Source organism: Melozone crissalis, unplaced genomic scaffold (assembly GCF_028551555.1).
Source record: "Melozone crissalis strain CALT ecotype California unplaced genomic scaffold, PUWL_Pcris_2 ptg000026l_1, whole genome shotgun sequence".
Lineage (NCBI taxonomy): Eukaryota > Metazoa > Chordata > Aves > Passeriformes > Passerellidae > Melozone > Melozone crissalis.
This window is the reverse complement of record NW_026535804.1, coordinates 4,218,381-4,232,638: the sequence shown is the minus strand read 5'-3', so window position 1 is coordinate 4,232,638 and position 14,258 is coordinate 4,218,381. Positions and strand designations below refer to the sequence as shown.

The 14,258-nt window shown below is 46.5% G+C and overlaps 2 protein-coding genes across 5 annotated transcripts in view; one reads left to right on the top strand and one right to left on the bottom strand.

The window, feature by feature from the left end:
* Positions 1-11,267, bottom strand: part of SAP30BP (SAP30 binding protein) — a 29,282-nt gene extending 18,015 nt beyond the window's left edge. The window contains exons 1-3 of one of the 2 annotated variants that reach the window (XM_054278627.1): positions 11,141-11,267; positions 10,882-10,991; positions 7,992-8,039 (exon numbers count right to left, since the gene is read on the bottom strand). In XM_054278627.1, coding sequence (XP_054134602.1) covers positions 7,992-8,039; positions 10,882-10,991; positions 11,141-11,255 — 273 coding nt within the window. In that variant the 5' untranslated portion in view covers positions 11,256-11,267. The remainder of the gene's footprint in view (positions 1-7,991; positions 8,040-10,881; positions 10,992-11,140) is intronic. The other variant, XM_054278628.1, reaches the window with a different exon arrangement.
* Positions 11,268-11,389: 122 nt separating this feature from the next.
* RECQL5 (RecQ like helicase 5) overlaps positions 11,390-14,258 on the top strand; it is a 37,928-nt gene continuing 35,059 nt past the window's right edge. For 2 of the 3 annotated variants that reach the window (XM_054278626.1, XM_054278623.1), the window contains exons 1-3: positions 11,390-11,588; positions 11,912-12,033; positions 13,217-13,338. In XM_054278626.1, the coding sequence (XP_054134601.1) occupies positions 11,913-12,033; positions 13,217-13,338 (243 nt within the window). In that variant the 5' untranslated portion in view covers positions 11,390-11,588; position 11,912. The remainder of the gene's footprint in view (positions 11,589-11,911; positions 12,034-13,216; positions 13,339-14,258) is intronic. The other variant, XM_054278625.1, reaches the window with a different exon arrangement.

Sequence of the window (14,258 nt, the reverse complement as noted above, 5' to 3'; positions counted from 1 at the left end):
AGAATGGACTGATTTAAAACAATGCTCACTAAATCCTTGCTGAAGCCAGACCCATAAATCCAGCTCAGTGCTCACATCCAACATAACTGCTGGCATTAACTGTCACCACAAGGTACAAACTCAGGCAACTGATGCAGAAGCAGGTGCACATGTCACTGCAGGTGCACTTCAAGCTACCAGGAGAAATGGTTCAAGAGGGAGGCAGAAAACACAAAACCAGACCTTGATGGCTTTAACAAAAATGCAAATTTTAAGAAATGGCGAAGTTGATGCCAGGTTTGGCACTGCTCAGTTGCATCCCCAAACTTTCAGCCAAATGAATCCTGCAGCTTCATTCATTCTCTCACTGACTTCCAGGAAATATTAAAAGCAACTAGTTCAGACAATACCTCCCCTTCAATATTTTTTTTTTCAGTAAATGCTCTTATGTTGCAGAATTTCTTCTCCCTCCCCACTACTTCACATGATTGTTTGCACATTAATGTAAATTTAAACTGGCAGCCACAAAGTGTACAGACCAGTGACATCACTGTCAAGCAGTGTATTAGTTTGAAGATATTGCAGAGTATTTTTCAGTACAGTAGCCAGGCGATCTGCTGCTGTAACAGCTGTTACAGTGGATTTCTTGAATCTGAGCAAGTGCCAGCAGTAAGTTTTTGTAATTTTCCCTCCTCTCTACAATTCAGAATATCTCCTGTAGTCCCAAAACACAAACAGCCTCACTTGGCTGAGTATGATGGAAAGAAAATATAACCTAGTAGAAAGTATTAGAAGAGTTTTCTAAGCCAAGTGATGATGGCCTTGCCAGAGCAAGCAGGTGGAATGTCTACATCATGCAGGCAGCAGGAGAAAGACAACCCCAAACCCTGCCCTGTGCCTTTTTTTTCTCCCCTTTCATTTCTTTTTTTTAAAGGAACATGGTAGCAATTATGTTCTTGCTTTTCCTCTACAAAGATCAGAAGTGCTCGTGGGAACAGAACACCAGAAATGTCTCATTTCATATTAAAAGTGCATGACACGATTTCACTTCTTGTCCCCAGATCTGCCTGATGTTGGTGTGCAGCCAGGCTGAAGGCAGCAAACAGAGTGAATGTCAAGTGCATTTAGAGTCTGGGGAAGAGAGAGCCAGGCAACAGGAGTACAATGCTTTTATTCCTCCTCCCCCCCCCCTTTTTTTTTTTTTTTCTTGTATTGTGAGAGAGGAGAATCCCAAGAGAAAGCTTGGAACAAGCACATTTCCTACAGCCATATCCTGTTTGCCAGCTCTGCTACACAGCTCCAGGCAAAGTGCCCAGTTCAGCATAAGAAATTTAACTAAAAACCTGTAGGGACCATGATCTAGATACCAGGAGAAATCCAGCAGCTCAGAAATAAACCTCCATAGGAAAACAGCCTGATACATCCACCCTTCAGTGACACTTATATACAGGCTTTACAAATCTGTTTGGAGATACAGTCACAGAGAGAAAGGGAAGGATGAACAAATCAAACAGTCAGCTCCTGAGACATTCCCTATCAAAATGTGCATAGCTGACACTGCCTTTTACTTTTCCAGCTAAATTACATCTAAAAATACACATTCTTTAATGAAATGAAAAAAGAAAAAAAACAACCCACTGAAAAAAATCCCAACCAAGACCTGGCAAAACATTTCAGTGAGAAAGTGCTTCAGAAAGGAAGCATTCATAGCACAAATCCTTTAAATAGCTTCTTTGAAACTTGACTCCATTCACCTGACATATGCTATCTGAGTATTTGACAAAGATTATTTGTTAGGAATAACTTCCAGTTAAGGAGCTGTGTGCCAGAACTTTTGCTTTCCATGTGGAGCTACAATTCATAACATCTGCATCCCAGTGGAGCCTGGTCCCAAAGCTGCCCCAGGAGCACAACAGCTCCTGCTCTGCACAGCCCAAAAATTCCTTCAAGTGAGTTCTGCTTACTACAATGAAATAGAAACTCACTGGTCAAGTACCAGCAAGACATGACAAGGCTGAAGGTGTCAAGGTACTTGGGTGATTTTATTTTTTACAGCTTGTTGCAGTGCAGAATCAAGCAGAAGGTGAAGGTGGGCTGTGAAAATTCTGAAGCCTCACAGCAGCAAAGGGAAAGCTCAGGAGAGCTTACAAAATGAACTTCTTGCACAAGCTTTCTCCCCTAGAACACAGCACTGAAAATTCTTCATGGTTTGGAGTAGAGGCAAGGTGTAATAGCAAGTATCCTCAGTGAGAAATTCACTCCTTCATGAATAGATCCCACAGAGTTTATCCAGATTTCGCTCCTTCTGTACCCAGATCAGGGCAGCTGGAAGGAGCTATTTTCAGCTCTGTGCTGGTATTTGAGGCAATGCTCCATCTGTGCTGACTGCTCAGCCCCTCACTGTGACATGCACAGACCTGCACACCCAGGACAGCAGCCAGAAATAATTGCAGCTACAGAGCTGGACTTGAACAACTCAGCCCTTTATCAGGTGAAATATGCAAGGGGAAGCAGCTCCAGAAAGGACTTTTCTTCAAGTTTAAAGACAAACAGAACAAGCCTGGCTCTTCTTTGGAGGAAGGCAAGCCACACCTGTGTCAATAATCCCTGGTATTCAGCACTGCAGGGAGTGAAGAGTCTGCTGCAACTTGTATGCCCGGCGGGGAGGAAGGAACAAGCATGTCCATGGACATGTCTCATCTTCCAAACAGCTCCAGAGCTGGAGGGAAGCCAGGAGCCCTCCAGGAGGTGCTCCAGCTTCAGAGCCCCACAAGGCTGTGATGTGTCTCCCTCTCAGACAGAGCTGGAGACAGGAGTACGTGTGGCAAGGGGCAAAATAATCCCAGATGCCAAATGTTGTTTTGCTTCCTGCATGCAGAACAGCTTAGAGTGCCTGTGATATTCTCTGGCAATAACCAAGGTTCACCCAGATAAAATGGGAACCAGGGATCAGCTGGTTTCATGTCTGGGCACTCACTGTGGCAGTGCAGCTGAGTTACCTCTACTGCCCTCTAAACTCTCTGGTTCTCTCTCTAGAGCTCTGAAAAAACATCTATAAACCTAAAACAAGGGAAAGCCACACAGAGTTGGAAGCACAGACAGCATTTTACACAATTATATTAAAAGGAAGCTGAAACACAGAAAAAGAATCTGAGACTGCAGTGCTTATCACTGGCACCTACAGGCTGTGCTTCCAGGCAAAGCAATGAGTGAGGAAACAAACCAAAGGAGTTCTAACCTTGACCCCAGCCCTGGGAACTGCACAGTTCATGCTTTGAAAGTGTTTACAGAGGTATGCTCACAGCCATGCATAATGCAAGGATGTTAACTTAAGGACAGAACTTTCCCCAAACATACTTTTCCCCTTCTTTGGAGCAAAATAATTACACCTGAGATTAAAGTTAATGAGTAGGTTCAAGCATTTTTTGAGAAGCTGGCTTGATGAATGCATGCTGAATTCAGAAAAATTAATATGCCATATCAAAGTAAGAGTTAATTTCAGGGATTACATTACTGCACACACACACACACACACCCATTTACTGGTTCTCAGCACTTACCACTTTTACTTTAAATCAAGATAATTTTGGTATTTAAACAAACAGGTCAATGGGTAGGCAAGATAAAAAACCAGTGCAGTAAAAAGCCTCTAAGTATTAGCACACACCTACACACCATAACACAGGAGAATTACTTTACAGGTATGCTGGATCAATAAAAGCTAAACATAATAAAGAGCTGATGATTACCAAGAGGAGGTACCTAGACATGCTTAGAGGCACAGTACTCCTCTGAAAATCTGATCTGAGAGATCCCAGTTTGGCAGCCTCTCCACACAACACCTGGAGGATGCAGAGGGGACCCTCAAAACAAAACCAGGAAAGGAAAACATCAAAGTAACCACCTGTTGTGAAAAACTGCTACCATGTGGCAGGCATTCACCTGCCAAGGGAGTGGCAAATTTCTTAGCTTTCTGCACTGGCTGGTCCTGATACAACAATTAAGGCTCAAGAGTTAATGATTTCCCTCTGGGAAAGCTCCAGGAGCCAAGCTGCAGGGCTGGGCTCTGTCCTTGATCAACATTTGCAACCTTTTATTCATCCAGCTCCCCAGTACGAAGCCCAGAACCCCTCAGGTGAGGCTTGGAGCACAAGGTCACTATTTTAAGGTTCATTTTTCATTTTCCAGCAGGGCTGGTCCATTTAGTGAGCTCTGAAAGCTTGTATCTTGTTACTGCATCAAGGCTGTAACCAGAGCCAGCTGCTGGCCAGAGCCCCAGCAACCTGCACCCTGTTAACCCTGTCCTTCCCCAAGTCCAAACCTCCTTCAGTTTGTACCCAGGGCTCCAGCAGCTGAGGAAAGGGCACAAAGAACTCATCCAGGCTGTGGATTTCACCGTTTTAACATCACTGTTTAACAACAGATTTTGTTGCCTATTTCTTGTCCCTTCAAAGCAGAAGGTTTTGTTTCTAAAGTGCTTTTAAGGCACTTGAGGCCCCTGTGCTTGTTTCCAGCTGGTGACTGCTCAGGTAAAAGGGATTGTGGCCACTCAAACCTGTCCTGTTCCAGAGCCTGAGCATCCATCCAGCTTTGATTTCTGGAAGAGCAGTTAGTTCTACCCAGATCTGAATCTCCAGTTTCCCTTGAGTGCCTGAAGCATTTCAAAATGCAGTTACAGGATACAACTGTCTCCTGTATCCTATCTATATATCTAAATCTGCTTTTAAAGAAAAGGATTCTGCTTTTTGCTGCAAGCACAGTATTTCTGAATAACACACAGATGCTCAGTAACATGAATTCCATGGGCCAAGAGTCTGCTCTGGAAGAATGCTTCCAGGTGACTGATGAGGCTTAAATATTCTCCTCCTCCTGGCACACCTTTTCCTGCAAACAGGTGCATAAAACTTCTCTATCTCACCAAGCAGGAGTTTGACATCACAATGGTAGAACTTAGCTTATTGTGACTTGCTCCTTGGCTAAAAAGGAAAGCTGCAGTGCCACCAGAATTTTGTATTGGCTTCCCCTCCAGTGAGGAACTAGGGCTGAACAGGCAGAGAGGTGCCCCTTCATCAAAACAATGAGGGCAGAGTCCCTGGAATTGAGAGAAAAGCCTCAGACAAATGTAAAATAAATATCTTCCCAACAGGGCTATTTGAGGCAGGCTCCAAATTCCATCCCCATCAACAATTGACCAAAGAATTTTTACTTCATTCCCCACTTTCTGTCTCCTCTGATTCCACCCACAACTGACACCAACTGACCCTTCTGGAGGTTTTGGTTCTGGCACTATCCAAGTGCACAATGAGGCCAAGCCACAGGATGCACCAGCAACAAGGGAACACAATGGAGCCACAGAACCTGGCTCCATTATTCAAGGTATAAGCTCTAGGTAGTTCATTCACAATATGCACAAAGAGGCAAAACACCAGCCAAAAAAAAAAACAAACCAACTATCTATCTATCTATCTATCTATCCATCCATCCATCCATCCATCCATCCATCTTCAGGACTTGAAATAACTATAATTGACTGATGAATTTAATTGCATTTTCTTTTTCTCATTCATACATTTTAAGTTATTTACTTCCTGCCTGTGGTCAGATTCAGACCTTGGAAAAGCCCTAGCCATATATAAAGAGCATGGGGAATCTATTTAAACATGTTTGCAGGTCTCTGATGTCTCCATGAAACTGAGCAGGCACAACTACTCAGCACTCTGCAGGTTCAAAACAAAATTAAATTACCCAAAAGTGTAAGCAAGTTAGAATCAAAGGGCTCCCTTTTGGCTGCACTTTGGATTTACAGTAACAGCAACACTTGTTAGCTGTCACAGACATTACAGCTCCATGGAGGAGAACACTGCCCCTTGGTGGAAAAAGAGGAAAGGAAACATTTGCAACTGCTCCAAGTACAATAATTTCCATCCCTCCCCACCCCAAGTGAATTTCCTGGCTGGTGCAGCTGCACCAGGGCCCCACAGGCACACCCAGCAGGGCACTGGGCTGCCCCCACAGCTCACCCAGTGCCAGCTGGCCCTGCAGCTATCACTCAATATTCAAAAAACATCAAAAGGCCAAAGGACACAATTCCCTTTCCAGCTGTGTTTGAAGATATCTATTAAGGATGAGATGGAAGTCTGAAATTGCTGAGTTTCAGACTCAGTTCAGCTTTGCCTCCCTCCTACTCTTCCCAAATCCTCACCTTTCACGCCACAATGGGATGGCAGGAATTACATTTTACCATTATTTTATTTATTTCCTTTCATTCACATTTTCAGTTCTTGCAGAGTTACTATTGCAGTCTACCAAGATACAAAAAGCTGTTTATTTTGAATACATTCATTATTTCTTTGCTTCCTCACTGAAGCTGAAATGCTGCTCTGTGGCCACATGAGGCTCTTCTTCAGAAGCACAAAATGCACCTGGACAGCAGCACACAAACCCCACTGAAAGCAAGAGGCTTTTCAAAAAGCCAACATGAAATGTCAGTGACATATTAAAGCAGCACCCACACAATTCAGTGGTGAGATTCCTGTCATGTATGGTTACTCAGATAAGAACAACTACAGTCTAATTCTGTTCTTTCTCTCTGCCAGACCTATTCTCCACTGCCCTGAAGTCCCACAGCCCATTTAGAGCAGACAGAAATGCACACACTTGCAAGAGGGCCCCACTACACAACTTCAAAAACTTGATTTACACCAAATTAATCTTCTAAGGAAATCCCAAGTCAAAAGCCTCTAAGTATTAGTACACACCTACACACCATAACACAGGAGAATTACTTTGCAGGTATGCTGGATCAACAAAAGTTAAACATAATAAAGAGCTGATGATTATCAAGTATTACTTTCTAGCACATATTTGAATCCAGCAGTTTTTACAGAAAAATCTTTCTAGCATGTTTACCTGGGCAAAAAGGTAGAAGTAGACAAAGGAAAAGAGATTGCCTTTTGCTTTCTTTCAAATAAAAATTTCTTTCTTGCAACAAGGAAAGGAGAAAACACATTCCATTTCCAAGTGCCTGGGAGCCATTTCACACACTGAGACTTTACCAGCTGCAGAACAGCTGCCAAGATTTCCAGCTGTGTATCACTGTAAAGTCATAAGAATATTGTGGGACCTGGAAGAAGGTGCTGCTATAAAACTAATTCAAACAGAATAGCTAAACACATCCATTTGCCTTCATCTTAGCCTATCAAAGCCCTGTGGAAAATCAAATTCTCTACAGAATTTTGCTTTGCAGCACAGTCCTCTGGTTTTTGTAGCAGAGTTTAGGGACTGCCTGCATCCTTGGGGAAGCTGCTGGATAAAATAAATGCCCTTGCACTTGTTCATCCCTCAGCATCCCTGATGAACAGGAATGCTTCTACTGAACTAACATAAAAAATTTAAACACAGTTGTCTATAGTTCCAATTGGATTTGGCCTTTTGTCCTCCAGCTTTTACCCTGATCCATGTCCTGTGTGCTGTTAAACACTGTTAAACAGAAACAGGGTGAAATCCCAAAATAAAGATGATTTCAACTATTTATGATAATAGCTATTATCTGGGGATCTTATTTCACTTTTTAAATTTATCTATGACCTTTACAAAACTACAAAACAGATGGACAGAGCTGGAGACAACTGAATTGATTTTTGACACCTTCCATGGCCTGTAAGAGCACAGGATAATTCACTCATTAAGTTCTAAATGAAGAAATTATTCCAACTAACACTGGTCATACAGAGTTCTGTACTGGATGCTGCACCTCCCACATCACTGCAAAACAGGTGAGATGCTGTCAGCAACCTTCAGATCTAATGCACAACATGAGCAAATTCATGAAGGCCAAACTCCACTGTGACTCAGCCTGTGATATCTGCCTTTGGAAAGTCAGAAACACAGGTTAAAGCTACAAAAGGTGTGGAACTAACTACAGATCACAAAAGAACACCAAGCCATGCTGTTAAAACTTACTCCTCTTGTACTGAGCTTCCCCACCACCACCAGACCACACTTTCAAATACCTTTAGGTCACCAGCCTCAGGTTTTTCAGTCTCTGAATCGTCATCTTCCTACAAGACAAGAATTTACAGGATTAAGCTTAAAGAGCAGGCCTGGCAAGTAACTGAACTTACAGCAAAGGGCATTCAGCAGCCCAGCAGCAGTCCAAGACCCTTCTCCATGGAGGGTAGCTTTGCCCCACCCACTCATAACCAGAAAACAAGTCCTACAATCAGGGGAAGGAGTGTTTGTTTGGTTTTGGGGGGTTTTTGTAGGCAAAAGCATCACTCAGCAGCAGTTGTGCCTACAAAAATCATGCAGCTCTGGAATGCTCAGAATTAGACAACAAGAAGCAGCAGAACTAGAGAACAAAAGCATTTGTCCTTTGATAATTCTGTCCCCTCCATTTAGCAGGTGGTGATTGAAGAGCCTCTGTTCAGCAGTACCCACAGAAAAAGCAGCATTTGCAAGACCTGGGATAGTCCCAAGCATCAGCAACACACACAGGACACACAGCTGGCCTGCCAGCAAACCAAACATGCAGGAGAGAGAGGGTCTGGCCTAGCAGCAAGTTCCAGGGATCCAGGGATCCAGCAGACACAACCTCCTGGCTGGTGCAGAGCTCTTGTGCCTTGCTTGCAGATGCTGTGAACCTCCACACAAGGGAACACTGACAAATTCCAGGTGAAGTCTCCATTTTTTAAACAACTCTTTTATGAACTAGAAATAAACCAAAGAGCTGGGGGAACTTCTGCCCTGAACAAAGCACTGTGTGAAAATCCACACCAGGAGAGCAGGAAGCTCCAGGTTGGTCCCCACTGGGAGCTGGACACAGTAAAGCTGCTGTCCCCTCACTGGGGACCCTCCCAGCACCCCTGTTTCTAGGCATAAACACATACTCTGGGTTCAAAACAAGTTTGAGGAGCAGGAAGTGTTTTTCATGCTCACACCACTCAGCAAAATGGTTTTTCTTCCAAACTTTCCCACAAATTTCAATGTTGGCCTAAAACCAAGAAATTGGTGTTTCAGCTTCAAAAAAGGCAACAAAAGTGAAATGAGAGATGCAACTGAAAGGAAGAGTTTACAAGGAACTGCCCACCTCAAAGCACTGGCACAGGAGCCAGTTCTGACAAGGCTGAGCACAAAATAATGGCAGGAAGTTTTAACTGAGTGAATTAAGATGCCTCTCTTACAGATTTGAGACACAAACTCCTTCACTCCACCTTCCCTTTCTGCAAGATGTACACATGACAATAATTCAGTCCAGACTGTCAGAGGTTAGTTACAGTGAGTTTGTAACTAGCAAAGAACCAACTAACTTGGTGTTTACACAAATGAGATTGCTCTCCCTTCTACAGTCTTTATTATACAGATAAAAGTGATTTCCATCAAAGCAATAATGGGTTGAATTATCCATGCTGCAGACAGGAACTGAAACAGCTCCCAAAAAGCTCTGACCTAGCAGGGAGTAAGGACATGAACAAACAAAGCAGCATTGCTGAGAAGTGGCTTGGAATAAAACCAGAGGCTTTTCAGTCACTGTTAAAGCAGATAAAACACCCACTGAGCTGCACAGGACAGCCTGAGTGCACCTCACTCTGCTTTCTAAAAACAACTCATCTCCCCCCCATGAGCTGCCAGCACAAGCAATGGCAAGGAAGTCTTCAAATCTGCTCAGAGAATATTTAATAAAAAAAAAAAAAAGGAAGTAACTTGTGCAACCTGCACTGTAACCACAGACCCAAGCAAGATCCAGTGGCTGACAGCAGGGATTGACTGACTGTCCTTTCCTGAACAGCAGCTGCAACCTGCACCAGAAGCTGTGCATGCCATAAAGCCACTCCATCTACCAGCCCTTTACAACCCTAACTAAACACAGCTGGCCCTGGCAAGCACTTGGATCACACTCAGGGCTTCCTTTGGACTGCCCAGACCTCACTGAAGCAGAGTCCAGAAGTGGTGGATATAAAAGAAAAATCACTGAAGCAGTAAAAAGGTTCACTGCTTTGCCTAGGGAGACACCAGGCAACAGAACAGAACCTAAAACAGGAACAAGAGACTGAGGAACTCTTTGGCTGCTGCTTGGGCAGACAAATGGCAGAAAAAAGTGTCTCCTAAGAGACTGATCCAACACACACAGAGCAGATCCCAGTGAGGAAAAGTTACAGGAGTAGTCCTAGGTTTTTGGCTATGTCACAGAGGAAAGAATTGGAACATTGGAACAGGGAGAAGATAAAACACTGACAATAAAGAAAGTAGATAAGAGCCTTCCCTTTCCCCCTCCAAACTTATTGTTTCACTCCCCCAGACCCAGGCAGAACTACACATCCCTCTGTGTGATGCAGCTGCTCTCACACACTGTGAGCTCCATGCCTGTCCCCCCACACTGCTGTTATCTCAGAATCCAGGTGATATCAGACACGTGCCATGCACCTGTGACAGACAAAAGCCACCCACATGTAGACAGGACACTGTTACATCAAGGTGCCTTGATGCAGGGAGTGCATGGAGCTGCACACAAAAGAATAATTTAACACAGCACAGAAGTTTGTTCTTTTAAATCCACCAGCTGAAAGTGTGCTCCTCTTACAAGGTTCTTCTAAGTGAACTATGTTTAAAGAACAGCTTTTATTTGGAGTGGCTGTAACAGCCTTTTTCCCATAAAAGAGTCCAAGGACACCAACACACTAACGAGCAACACGAGCTGTGCCAAGCTGCTGATGGGCTCAGGGCAAATGCTTTGTACTTGAAAACAAAGTGAAAGGACGAGGTGGGAAGTGCTGAAACCCACACCAGGACTCAGATATTCGGGTTCCATCACGGGTCGCTATTTGGAGTTTTTATTTGAAAGAGAGAAGTCTCTACAGCCTGTGTAAGGGGTCAAGAGAAGCTCCGGAGCAGGGAGGTACTTACTGACTGCCTGCTGTTCTCATCGTCCTCCTCCTCGTACCCTTCCTCGTCCCCCTCCAGCCGGGTAAAGTCATCTTCTCCGTACCCAACTGACACCAGGCCTCCTTTCTCTCCTAAGGAGGAAGATAAAAGGAAAACGCTGAGGGAAGGGGAGGTGGCAGCGTGCGGGGCCTTCCCCTCACACCGGGGAAAGCGCCAGGCCGCGCGGGGGAGCCCCGGCACCGCAGCCCGCCGCCTGTCCCGGCCCCCCGCCCACCCTCACCCGTGGGCGCTCCCCCATCGCTCCCCGCCGTGCCGGCCTCGCTGTCCGACTCCGGGTCCGAGTCCTCGGCGTAAACGGCCAGCGAGGAGAGAACGCTGCGCTTCGCCGCCGCCATCTTCCGCCCCGGCCGCGGCGCACTTCCGGCGCGCGGGGATGACGTACACGGCGCTGTCACCATGGCAACGCTGCCCTCCTTCCGCCCTCAGCGGCTCCCGCAGCACCGGGGCCGTCCCGCCCGCACGGCCGGAGCAGAAGCTGCTCGGAGAAATCACGGCCGGAGGGCAAAACCCTCAGCCGGGCGGAGCGGAGCGTCTCGGGGGAGGAGAGGGGATGAAAAATGCGCGGGCTGGCCCTTTAAGGGAAGCGTTTGACGTCATTTTGTGGCGCCGCGACAGCACCTGCCGGGTGCGGAGCGAGGGCGGAGAGTGGGGGCCGGGACTGGGCGGAGGTGGGACGGGGACATGGAGGGGATGCAGGGACACAGGGGAGGAAGGGAGATGGGTGAGGAGGAGCCGCCTGCCCCCACAGCCCCTCCATGCCGGGTTTGGCGGGCACTGATCCCCTCCCCGCTCTGAGCCCCTGGGCTGTGCCCTACGGGGACGGGGCTGAGCCACAGCAAACACAGCGCGGCCCTCTGCAGTGAGGGGTCTGGATAAGCATCCCTGAGAGAGCCGCCCAAAGGGGAAGTGGGGCAGGGGAGCCCTGGGGGAGGCCGGGGCAGGGGAGGGTGGCAGCGGCCGGGTCGAGCTCAGGGTCCTGTGGCCTCCTCAGGATGAGCGGGAAGGCTCCGCCGGGCCTGGAGGGCAGGGTCCGGAAAACACTGCAGAAAGTCTTCGGCTTCGAGTCCTTCAAGACTTCCCTGCAGGAAAGCGCGACCATGGCTGTGGCGAGAGGTGAGGCTGGGCACGGGAGACGCGTGGAGCACGGCGGGCTGTCCGTCTGTCCGTCTGCATCCGTGTGGGGGACGCTGCAGGAGGTGCTGTGGTGCTGCTGTGAGCAGATCCCACCCTGAGTGCCCTGCCCTCCCCGCCCTCCTCTGCTCTGAGGTGGCTTTGGTGGCCCTGGAGCACGTGCTGCACACGAGCTCTGCTTCTTTTCCTGCTTCTTTTCCTGCTTCTTTTCCTTTCATTTGCTTTGTGACACCGTCATTGTATCAGCCATGGAAATGGGAAATGGAAAGTGCAGCACTGTTGGTGTCTCTTCTAGTTGTCTCCTCACACCTGCCAGTGTGTTTGTGGTCAGGTGGCATCAAACATTCAGACATTTTCAGAGTAAAACTGTCCTTGTGTTAAAGACAATGCCAGCAGAGGACTTGATTTCTTGGCATAGCTGAGATCCTCAGACTCATGGGGCTGTTATCAGAAACATTTTTGTGCTGGTGTTGACACATGGTCCAACAGCCAGCTGGGGGTGGACAGGCAGCTCACACAAACAAGCTGCCAGCTCCCCCAGCAGCTCTCTCAGTGTGAATCAGAGCAGTGCCCAGGTCAGTTCCATCTGTCACCACTCACTGTTGACAACAGACCTGTCAGAAGTGGGATTCTGTGGGCAAGGTGTCTCTGCCTGTTAACCTGGTGTCTCTGCACCTTCCTGGCTCGAGCTGGATCCTGGTTAGTGCAGGAGCAGTCACTCACTGCAGGATGTGATCAGTGTGGAGATTTCCAGCTCCTGTTTCATGTGAGGGGCCTTTCTGGGAAAAGCTTTAAGAGGATGTGGTGAAGTTCTGTCGTGGGGCTGGTAATGTGGTAAGTGGAGGGCTGTAAAATGAGTGAAAGCAGGAAGAGATCTCCTTTTCTGGAGGAGATTCAGCATGAATAACTTAACTTCTCCTTATCTTGGTTTCTGTGTATCTTCTGGTACTTTTGTACAGCTGCCTCTAGATGTTTACAAAGCAATCTGAGGTTCTTTGAAGGAAACCACTGCTGGCATGCAAAGTGTTGCTGTGCTTTTAGAACCTACACTGAAGGGTTTTGTTGCTGTGCCACCTGGTACATGCACACAGGTGCTGTTCCTGCCTGAGCCCCAGGAACTCAACACCACTCAGAGGCCTTGAGCTTTCTTCTGTTGTTTTTGCAGGAGAGAAGGATGTCTTTGTGTGCATGCCCACAGGGGCAGGGAAATCCTTGTGCTACCAGCTTCCTGCAGTTCTGGCAGTGGGCATCACCATTGTCATTTCACCTCTGATTGCACTGATCCAGGTAACTGTCTCTGCTAGCTGGGGAATAGCAGCCAGGGAAGGGGAGCCTCTGGAGGCACAGCAGCTGCCCTCTTGTCTTTGTGCTGCTCACCTGCCTCTGGATTCTCCTGGTGTCTCAGTGTGCTTTCCTTGCCCTGGCATAGGTGAGGACAGCAGGGTATCTCTGGTATGACACTTTGCATTTCTCTATAAGGATGGTTTTTTCTTTAATAATAACCTGGTGGTTTTTACAACTGAACCTTTCTCCATTTTCTCCAGACATTAGCAGCAAAGCAGAGTAACTCAAATGCACCAAAAGATAGATCTTTAACCAGAAAAAAACCTGCTACTTTACCTATAAACTAATAACTCCAGGAGTGATGAAGTTGCCTTTGAAGGCACAATTCATTCTGCATCAAAATGTCTTTTTGTTGCAGTCAATCTGTGATGGGAAGAAGCTGATTTAGTAGAGCTGCTCCATGAGCATTTTCATCTGTGAGACTTTTTTTCCTCTGTTTTGCCTTTTCTACTGTTTCATCACCTGTTGGGAGAAACAATTTCCTGTAAGAACAGCTGTAGCATTGCTCAGACTTGTGCAGACCATTAGCACTGTGTGACATCTGCTGCTGCAGGCTGCTGGTTTGGGATTTGCTATTTGTGGAATTATTTAACTCCTTTACAGTCTGTAATACACATGAAAAATGATAGCAGGCTTGGTGGTACTTCTCAGGATGATACTATAAACAGTGAATTTGTTCCAAGTGTGAGGATTACTGATGAAACTCCAGCATGGCCAATATCAATGAAATGGAGGTTAAGATATCATTGATAAAGAGTTATAAATAGGTTGAGATGAGCTCTTGGAGTCTTAGAGGATAGAGCTGGAGTAAACCCCCAGAGTCTTCTCATCCAGCCCTGAGAAGGGGCTGCTGTGCCTGAAAT